This window comes from Panthera uncia, chromosome F1 (genome assembly GCF_023721935.1).
Source record: "Panthera uncia isolate 11264 chromosome F1, Puncia_PCG_1.0, whole genome shotgun sequence".
Lineage (NCBI taxonomy): Eukaryota > Metazoa > Chordata > Mammalia > Carnivora > Felidae > Panthera > Panthera uncia.
Window position 1 is genome coordinate 61,321,041 of NC_064813.1, and position 10,589 is coordinate 61,331,629.

The window sequence follows — 10,589 nt, forward strand, 5'->3', positions numbered from 1 at the left end:
AAAGCATCAGGTGGTAAACGTGGCAGGTGCTTTAAGGAAGAAGGTAGCAAATGGCACTGAGAGCTTCTAGAAGGTTTAAAGAGCAGAAGCAAAAAACCAAAAAACAAAACAAGTTGCAATTTGTTGGGAGGTTGCTTTTTGTTTTGTTTTCCTTTCTGGCCTATGGCAAGGAGAAAATGCTGGCAGTTTCCTACTCTAACGGCCGGTTCCTCAGGCACCTTCCACGAGAGAGCAAGCAGCCTGGGGTTGGTCTTTAAACATCTTGAGCTCGCCTCCCTGTCTGTGCAGCCTATAACCAAGGGGTTCGCTTCGTGGGACAGGCCTACTCCTGGCTCCCTGGAGTTGGACCATTTATCATGGCAGCAGCTGGAGATAAGCTGGACACAAAGAGGGTTTGTCTCTGAGGAGGGACGAGCCCTAGATACCAACGCGGAGGAATTTTCTCATTAGCAGGAAGTCAGTGGTGGGGACTGTGGGCTTTCACGGGGTGCCCCAGTGCAAACGGCAGCAGGGAGGGGGAGCGGGCTGGGGGGGTAAAGTACTCAGAGATGCTTTCACTGAACTTAAAGTTTCCAGAGTGGATTTCCTTGGGAGAGAGAAAAGACATGAAATGCCATCTGCACTTAGGACACGGTCAGGGGGAGGTGGGATTCATCTACCAGGCTGTATTTCTTTGTGCAGATTTAATTATGTGTTCCCACTCGCAGGGGGGCCGCCGTGGGGGCTCCGCATGGGGCATCCCAAATGCTGCTTGTTGAGTGAAGCCCAGGGGACCCTGAGGGCCAAGAGCTCAAAGATAAACCATTGCTGAGTCATCAGCAGCCGCTGGCCGGGCTGGGACTCTCTGCAGTGGTCGAGACAGGGAGTCAAAGCACAGAGAGTTCTAGAACACTCCTAGGATTCACGGACTTGAAAGGGATGCCAAAGCCTGGGAGCAAACTGAACGAGAAGGAGTTCTCGGAGTTTGGAGCAGCATCTGAGGCACAGTCCTCGATTAGCTAATTCCATTAATTCTGAATACCAACTGGGGTTCTCCCGCCAGCACGCGCCCAGACTTCAGGAATGAAGCGGGTTCTGAATGGCCTCTGATTTGTTCGTTTTCTTCTGCAATTATTGCAAGATCAAGCTCGGAGGAGAAACACTTCCAGGTGAAGTTAATTGCCTCCCACGACCCACCCCCTCCCCCATTTGGTGCTTCTGTTGTATTTTGATATCCTGCTAATGTAGCCTGTTAGGAGGGACAGGCCCATGGCGTCCTCACCCACTGCCCACACGGAGAGGGAAAACCGGGCACCCCTCTCCCACCACGTCACCACTGTGCACCAGACGGCTCTCAGCTCACGCAGGGGGACTTGGTCACGTTGTCTGAGCACATGCATCTCTGCACCTCACTCTCTAGACCATCAATCAGCTCAGCTCAGAGAACAGCCTTAGGAGGGACCTGTGCACATCCATTTTTACACTTAAAAGTTTCAAGAAAATTTTATGCTGCCCCTTTTCCTATTTGATCTTTGCCAAAAATAACTACCCCGCATAATAGCAGAAAAGAAAGGCGTATCAACGGCACATTTCACACCTGAATGCCCGAGGAGGCCAACCCCGGAGCCATCCAATGGGAAAAGTTGCCTGAAGAATAGTCATTGGAGCTTACACTTGAAGAAAAGGTTGCTATTGTAAGTATTTTCAATGCCTTTATTTTATTTTTTTGCTTTTTTCCCCCAGGCATAGAATGGGCTGGGTTGGTTTTTGTGTTTCTCCTGCCTCCCCAGGACAGTGCTCTGTGCCCACTGCAGAGCGAGCAGGCAACCTGAGAGCACCGTCTTTTCACACATCTCGAGACACGGAGTGGAATTCAAGATGGAAAAGGCTGGAGCCTCCTGCCCCAGACATTTCTGATGTGGAGCCCGGGACCCCGCGTGCTGTCAAATCCAACCACTGGGCCTGGTCGTGGGGGCAAAGGACAGAGCTGGGCGGGAAGGCGCTGACCTCCCCCCCTTTAAAAACGTGTCTGGCTGCTGTGAACAGACTGAAGGCCTTTTTCTCCCCCCTCCCGTCTGTTCCCGCTTCCTCCCTTTTAAAGTGGTTAGAGGTCTGGTGGGTTCTCAGCTGTGAGAGTCCTCTGGGTCCCTGGGCCCGACACCGGCCTTGGGGGAGCAAGGCTTCCGGCCAGTGCCGCTCCAAGCCACGTTCTCTAAGCAAGCCAGAGCCAAGCTCGCCCCAATGTGGGAAGTACCTCCGTCCGCAGCTCTGGGTAGTTGACTGACATCTGCTGATGGTGACTCTGAGAACCTGACCGCAGATCTGGTCCCTCTGAAGGCCTGTGGGTGTGCAGGCCTCGGTGTCCCCTCCTCGGTGGAAGAGGGCCATAGACCCCAGGTCAAGTCCATGCCTGGAGGACAATCCAGGGGTCCACTCGCATCGCCTCCTGAGGAGGAGGGGGCTTGCCCACGCATGTCATGTTGAAGCCCCTGAAACAGCCACAGGTCAGGTGGGAAGGGGGACGCTTAGCAGCCAGCCAGTTAGGGGAGCACATGACGGCCCCCGAGGGCCCCAGGTGGGAGGTCAGCCAGCATCAACAACCCCCCCCAACCTCACCTCCCCAGGGCAGGCTCATAACCCTAAATGCCAAAGCTCTCCACCCAACAAGTGAGCCTCAAGAAGACCAACCACTTCCCATCAGTCTGGAGAAACCAAAAGAAACCAGCAAAACCGAACCCGATCATTTTATTCTGCAGTTTCCTTCTACCGGAAAACTACTAAAAATATAAATATAAAATATCTAGAAAACACTCAGAATAGATCTGTAATCTTCTTCCTCTCCCAGACTGGGGCCGACCTCTTTGCTCTTTCAAAGTCGATGGATCCCGTGCGTGTCTGTCTTCAGACCACGCACGCACAGAACAGACGCGTTTCTCTCTGTGCAGGGGGATGTGCCACCCACCTGCCAGGTTCTGGAAGCTCACCTGTGATTTAGCAGGGGAAAGCTACGCGTTGACTACGGGGGTATAGTGGGGTTGGGGGAGTATCGGGGAGAGAAAAGACTCCGTGCCCCCAACTTCCTTATGCAGACATAGAAGACGGTCCTTCACTCTTGGTATCCTGCCCTTGAGTAACTGGGCCACCCAAGGGTCAAGCTCCCAGAGAAGCTCCCAGAGAAGCTGGGTGTGTGTGTGTGTGTGGGGGGGTGCCGGTTGCCATGCTGTGATCACAGGAAGGTCAGGCTGTTGAGACAGACATGGGAAGCCAAATGGGGCTTTGGATGGAGAACTGGTCTTCGCCCAGGCCCTCAGCAGGATTGGAAGTTGCCCCTGCTGCTGTCCCGGGTGGCACTTAGCCCCTAGCACCGGGTAGTGTCTGCAGCACCTAGGACGGGATTTCAGGCTCGACCCCCCTCCCCCAGGTGGCAGCATCGCCTCGGCTGGAGGACAATGGCCAGGGTAGAGATCACAGAGAGGCCGAAGATCGGAGCCTCGTTTGGCAGCAGACACGAGTCCAGAGAACTCTGGGGTCATCCTGGCCGTGGCACGGGGACAAGCTGGTAGTGTTCCCGTGCTAACCCTGAATCTGAGGGCCAGGACCTCAGCAGTGGCCGGGTGGGGTGTGCAGAGCAAGGTGCCTAAGCCAGCCCGGGCCTGCAACCTCTGCACACACGGCTGCCCCCATCACCTGGCCGGGGCCACCCCGATCTCCGGAGGAGGAGCCCCAGAGCACAAGGGCCTGCCGAGTTCCCCACCAGAGAAGCAAACCGAGCTTCCGGTACGGAGGCTCTCGTGGAGCTGTGTGAACTCCCAGCAAATGTGTTTCGGCTCTCTGCCCTCACCCCCTCCTGCTCTGTGTCTCGTGCAAAACTCCAAGCCATTCTGGGAAAACTCACAGGTCTCCAAATGTGGTCCCGAGAACTTTTGAGCCTCGGGGTCAGGTTAGCACATCGTCGTGACGTTCTTGGCATTGAGCCAGGACCTAGACCTCCAGTCACTGCCCACTGCACCACGGCCCGCAGGGTGCCCGACATGTGCAGACCCTCGTGGGGGACACGAGGCTCCGCTATGAAAACGCAGCGAAGCCTTGCTTTCCAGAGCAACGAAAGACGGGGTGGGAAAGCTGTGGCAAGGTCGCAGTCGCTGCAGAAGGACGCAGGAAGGGCAACCAGCTTCCTGGCAGCCCCCCACCCGCCACCCGCAGGTTTCCAAGCCTACAGGAGTTAGCTTGGATGTTTCTCCTGGGGGGGTGGGCAGGAGGAGCTGGGTGATGGGAGGTGAGCACTGTGGGGGGCGGCGAGGGGGCAGCTGAACGATGGACAGAAGAGGGGAGGCAGCAGGAACCCTAGGGGGAAGACAACCCGACAGTCTGTCAGGCCATGCTGCACCTGCCTTCGCCCGGGGAGCCGGCCACCCTGTTCAACAAATCTTCTCGCTGCAAAGGCCCCCAGGGCTGGGATCACCCGCCCCGCCCCGCCCCGCTGACGGGGGCTCCTGGTGGGACAGAGGAACATAAAATGGGTAAAGCCAGGAGGGCACGATGAACCGGGTGAGTCCCTGACATAGATCCCAAAGGCAGGGAGCGAGAGGACCGTGCGGCATCGGGGCAGGGAAAGGCAGGGCGGAGGCCTCTCCAGGGAGACCCGGGCAACTTAGCAGAACACAGCGCCTCCTGCCCAGTGGAAGGTGGCTTTGTGCCTCGTTCCCAGTCTCCCTGGTCACTCTGGCTCTCGCACTCACCACGCCCAGACCCCAGAGCCGCATCATTTCAGGCTGTGGGCACTCCCTCAAAGTCTTCTCTGTCCTCACCCTGTCTTCTCTGTGACTTCTGCTCTGGGTTCTCCTGGGGCCGGCTCCCTGGAGGCCAAGTTCCTGGGCCCTCCCCCCAAAGCAAGGTGCTAATCTGCTCAGCTGCTTCCTCTGCTTCCTCGGGGGCCCACCTCGCCCTGTCCTCACACACAGCAAGGGGGGCCCTGGCCTTTCCTTCTGTGCACGGAGCCCACTAGCGGCTGGTCGCATGGCTTTCCCCAGCGCCTTCTCAGTGGTCGGCCCCGGGGGGGCCTGGTGTGTCCCCCAACAGGGCAGGTGGAAAATGCCCTGACAACCCCTGGCGACAAGGCTGCGCCCAGGTCTCAGGCCCCCAAAGGGTAGAGGCGAGGGGACAACACACGGTCTTGGGACCAGGAGGAGCAGGGTGTGTGGCTTTCCAGGTCTGGGTCCGTCATCAGCCCAACCCATCAATTCTCCATTCGGCCCGATGCCCCCACCAGAGGCAGAAGAAAAGAACCAGGGTGTGAAGGGAGAAGAGTGGGGGGGGGATGGGCATAGGTGGCATGTGGGGGGCAGGCAGAGACCATTCCTGCAAGATCCTTCATCCCGGGCTGGTGGCCCTGCAGGCCAGTGGGAAGTCCGGGCTGCCTGGGAACAGCGATGCTCCCATCCCCCAGTGTGGCAGCTGGCCCCCGGTGGGGGGAGCTTCTAGAAAATGAGGCTCGGGAGCCACAGCCCAGCCCTTTAGCATCCGGCAGACAGAGGCTCTAACTAGGGTGACTCAGGGAGCCTGGCCCCGGATCGGCGCTCTGATCTCTGCACAAGGGGGCAAAGGGCACGCGGAGCGGGGGCAAGGGCCAAGGGGCACCAGGGACAGAGACGGCAGAGGGGAAGGGGGTGCCTGGCAGGGAGAAGGGGCCCTACTCAAAGGACAGCAGGTCTGGGTGTGGGCCCTCATTGTCAAGGCTGGAGGTCCGTGCCCGAGGCGGGGGGCCACTGTCCTCCGGCGGCTGGGCCAGGCGGACGGGGCTCAGGCTGCGCTTGAGGCCGTTCCTCTCGAGGAGACCAGGGGAGGAGGCCCTTCTGCACTCAGTTATCTTCGGTTTGGGTTCGTCCTGGCTGTTCTGGTGGATCAGGTCGGGCACTGACAGGGAGACCTCTCCATTGGGCAGAGCCTCGCCCCTCTCTGCCGTTTCCGTGGGAACGTCGGGCTGGGCGGCGGGTTCCCGGGGCTGCCCAGGAGGCAGCTCTGTCCCGTACTCCAGGCTGCTCAGGACTGGCTGCGGCGAGATCAGCATGTCCTGCGTGGTCTTCAGGGCACGAGGGGTTCGCTTCCTGGTAATGGGAGGCGGGGGGTCCAGCCGAGGGAACGCGTCCTGCAGGGCTGACCTGTGGGGTTGAGGCGACAAGCGTGTGTGCTTTAAGGATGGTGACGCCCCAAGCCCCCCAGCTGCCCAGTGGCTCCCCCACCCGGCACACACCTCCCTGCTCGGGCCCCGTCCCCGGTATGGTGTGTGGGTTGTGGCAGCCGACAGAGCTGGCCTTCCGCCCGTCACACCCCTGCTCAGTGCTCACAGCAGCAGAGTATTGCCGCTGGGACCACAGGTGAACCGAGTCATGTCAGACCCCGTGTGATGAGCCCTACGAAGGACCTGCTGGGTCAGGAGCACAGCAGGTGTTTAAAACAAGGCCTGGGGGGAGCCTGGAGGGCTCAGTCGGTTAAGCATCCAGCTTTGGCTCAGGTCACGATCTTACAGTTAGTGGGTTCGAGCCCCGTGTCAGGCTCTGTGCTGAGAGCTCAAAGCCTGGGGCCTGCTTCAGATTCTGTGTCTCCCTCTACCCCTCCCCTGCCTGCCCTCTGTCTCTCAAAAATAGACATTAAAAAAAATAAATAGCCTGGGTGGCTCAGTCGGTTAAGCATCCGACTTTGGCTTAGGTCATGATCTCGTGGTCCGTGAGTTCGAGCCCCGTGTCGGGCCCTGTGCTGACAGCTTGGAGCTTGGAGCCTGTTTCAGATTCTGTGTCTCCCTCTCTCTGACCCTCCCCCATTCATGCTCTGTCTCTCTCTGTCTCAAAAATCAGTAAACGTTAAAAAAAATTTTTTTTAATCAATCAATCAATCAATCAATCAATAAAGCAAGGCCTAGAAGGGGCGTGTGGGCATGAGAACAGGAGGCCCACCACAGTAGGCTTCTCCCTCGCCGGCCCCAATGGGTCGGTCCCACAGACACCCACTTTCCTCCACCATCATCGGCCGAGGCCGGGGCTCAAAGGTGTGGCTGGGTGTTAGAATCCACCTGGGCAGCTGCAGGCAACGCCTGGGTTCAAATTCCACTCTGCCCATCACTAACTTGGTAACCTCAAGCTCCTCACACTACCCCCCCCCCCCCCCCGACCTCAGTTACGTGCAAAGTGGTAACAATGGGATCTACCTCGCAAAGTCGCTGCAAGGGACAGGGAAGCGCGTAGCCAGGCGTCTGCTGACATGCGACGGGCGCTCAGGACGCCTTAGCTGCGGTGGGGTGGCAGTCAGCAAGCAGGAGCATCGCCCCTGCCATTCCCCGCGTGACAACCTCATGTCCCCCGCAGACACGGGTTCGGCCTGGAGCTCTGCGAGCAAGCCTCCTGCGCTCACCTGTCAGCCTCCACGGCCCCGCCGTCCAGACGCGCCCCCGCCGGCCTGTTGATCTCCATGGCGCCCGCACCGTCCAGGCTCGAGGGCTCTTTTCTCCGCAGGAAGTCGTTAACTTTGGCCCCCACGGCTCTGCCCAGGTTCTTGAGGTGCTGGCTGCCACCCACCCGGAGCCCCGGCCCCCCAGGCTCCGCAGACCCCGGGGCGGCAGAGCCGGGGGCCGTCAGCCTGGACAGGTGGGGGAGGGAGCAGCCAGGCTGCAGCTTTGGAGGAAGGGCCGCATTCAAGTTCTCGAACATGCTGTGGTCCACTGCAAACAGAGGGGAAGATGGGAACGGTGAGCGGAGGCACGCGGGGCTCTGGGCCACGTCACTCTGCTGCGTTCCCTGATCCCACGCCCACAGCTGTCCCTTCCCGAGGCTTTGGGGACATTCAAAAGAGCCGGCACACTCTTGAGCCTTCCGATCCGGTTTTCTTGATGGGAAAGTCCATCCATCGCTAGAACTAGCCACTCTAGTTCTGCCCTACCCAGTTAATGAGGGGCAAGCTCTAGCCATAAACTTAGAACTTAAAGGTAACTTATCCCGTGAAACCTGCCTCCTTGACCCACGGCTTGACCCCTTACCTTGGGGTCACCGAGCCCTCTGAAGAAGAAATGATGGAAGTAATGAACTACGGTATTTGTATGTTGCTGTGAACACAAGCTGAGGGGACACAAGCATGGGGACAGACATAAGCATGGGGACAGACGCTGGAGGTCAGGCTCAAAGTGGAAGCCACCTGTGTTGCACATTTTCACGGTGGGAAACGGGCCTCCTTACTCCTGAGGAGGCACTGGGGACAATGGGCAGCTGCATGCTCAGATGCGCCGTGGGGACTCCGGCCGGGCTCACACCAAATGCGTACGAACTCGGGGCCAAGGAAGCCGGGGGAGCTTGACCGACACCCTCACGACAACCTGGAGGGGTGGTGGCAGGAATTCTATTTATACATGAGCAAGGTGGGGCTCCAAGTGATAAGTACCTGGCAGGCCCGAGGTCACGGGGCCGATTACTGGTGGGGTGGAACCAGAGCTCAGGTTTTCTCTCCCTTTCCGCCACCTCGCTCTGCCTGGGATCGTGGAACACACCTCACAGAAGGCCCTTCTCTCCGGGATCTTTGGTTCGAAAGCTTAACTCCAACCCACCGGGTTGTGAACATCTGGAGGGTGAAGGCCATGTCTCATTCACTTCCGTGTCCTGAACGGCTAGCCTGGTCTGGTATACAGTAGGTGCTCAATGAGTATCCTGAGTTGAACTGCTAAACCCATTTTGCAGCTGGAGACTTATGGAGGCCGAGATCATAACTCCAAGGAATGCAGCTCAGGGCTGTAAGCCACATGGTCTACACTCTGGCAACAGGGACTCCTCCCCGACCTGGAGATCCAGCTCAATCCTCAAGGGAGCTCCAGATCCACCCCAGGGGCCTTGGAATCACGCGTGAGGTTTCTGTCCTTACCAACTGCTCCGTATATTCTGTCAATCTTGGGGAAGGAGAGGTTATACTTGATCACAGACTCCAATCTTCATCAACACCTCGAAAGGCCTATGCGTGCGGAGCCTTCCCAAGAGTAACTGAGGTCGGGGGGATGCTTTGTCTTCTGCTGAACTCGGCATAAAGTAGCTCTCTCTGCCCTGCACTGCGGAGTCCTGGGACAGGGGATGCAGGTCTCTTTACTGTGCTTTCAGCAGCCGTATCCCTTCCGTAACTACCTAGGGAAGCCCTATTGTAAAGGTCTTTGGGCGGCACAGGAAGCGGGGGACGAGGGGTGGATGAATCCCCCCAGTGTGCTTATCTACCGCACACACAGGGAAAGCGCCACTTCGGGGGCCGTGAAGAGCTGGGTGGGGACAACCCTGGGGGCCGGGGCACAGAGCTGACAGGTTCAGGCTGCCTGGTCTCCAGGTGTAGACACGTCACACTAGCAAGAGCTCCAGCAGGACCCACAAGGGGGTTATCAGCTCCTGACTCTCCTCCTAAAGGCGTTATCTTGCCATGTCACCTGCTTTCGCATAACTTGCCTATCACATCCCGCACCCTCCTAATTTTTCTTTGATCATAACATCTGTGAACTCAGAGTAGCCCTTGGAAATGAAAGCGTTTGACTCTTTTCCCCCAAACTGGAAAGTATTTGGGCCACCACGAAACCAGGGCAAATGTTCAAGAGAGGTTCGCAGGGGAAGGAGATCCTGATCCCTCACCACTTCCTGGCTCAGATGTTTCCGTGGTGGTTTCCTTCTTGGTTTAAAGTGAACTTTTAGTGCAGACGTGCTCATTTCTGAATGTGTAAGTACCAAAAACACCTGTCAAAGTGACTTGTAAACGGTGAGCTCCTCTTATTTTAAAAACACATTCTAATAAAACATAAATAGCTTCTGGATTAGGCACCGTTGTGGATTTTCTACACTTCCTGCTCTCTACCTTTTAGGACGCATGTACTGAATTCTTAAGAAATTTAAAGATAACCCATCATTTGGTCTCTTTACAATGCTCTAAGTCTTTCTGGCCAACACACCTTGTCTCTATGATAAAACGGTCAGCTCTTGGAGGGGATGGAACATCTTGACTTTTATTTCTACAATGCTCAGCATGGAACCTGGCATGAGTCGGCATTTAAGAAGTTGGTTTCATTGAACTGGCTTTTTCTACGAATACTTAAAAAACCGACCACATTATGGGCAGACATTGTAGAGAAACTGCTCCTGGGACTTTTTCCATTTACAAAAGCCACTCAAGACCCTCTCTCGAGGTCAGTCTGGGAGCAACCGCCCTTCTGTCTGAGGTGGGATTCTGGCTGGGGGCTTCCTGTATTTCCAGACCTGAAGGACGTGCAACGAGCCCCCTTCCTGCTGATGGCACCGATGACCCCCACGCTCTGTCCCTCCCTTTGGACCAGAGGCTTGGTGGTTCAGAACCTAATGGAGATGGTTGAAAGGTGATAGGATCCTGACCCGGTGGCCCGCCCAACAGCACCCCCAACATGCACACATCCAAGCAGAGGGAGACACCTGTGACGTGGGTCATCTGTAAGAAAGACGGTATCTTACCTGTCCGAGAAAGGGGCTCGGAAAGCAGGTGGGAAACAAACAAGAGAGAGACACATTTTATGTAGTGACCGACCACTTTGGGAGTGTCACCTCCTGCCTGGGGGCCACCAGCAACAACATACC

At 57.2% G+C, this 10,589-nt stretch overlaps 1 protein-coding gene across 2 annotated transcripts in view; it reads right to left on the reverse strand.

Annotated features, from left to right (window-relative positions):
• Positions 1-3,148: 3,148 nt before the first annotated feature.
• LOC125925954 (carboxyl-terminal PDZ ligand of neuronal nitric oxide synthase protein-like) overlaps positions 3,149-10,589 on the reverse strand; it is a 284,630-nt gene continuing 277,189 nt past the window's right edge. For both annotated transcript variants that reach the window (XM_049635266.1, XM_049635265.1), the window contains exons 11-12: positions 7,384-7,690; positions 3,149-6,137 (exon numbers count right to left, since the gene is read on the reverse strand). In XM_049635266.1, the coding sequence (XP_049491223.1) occupies positions 5,669-6,137; positions 7,384-7,690 (776 nt within the window). In that variant the 3' untranslated portion in view covers positions 3,149-5,668. The remainder of the gene's footprint in view (positions 6,138-7,383; positions 7,691-10,589) is intronic.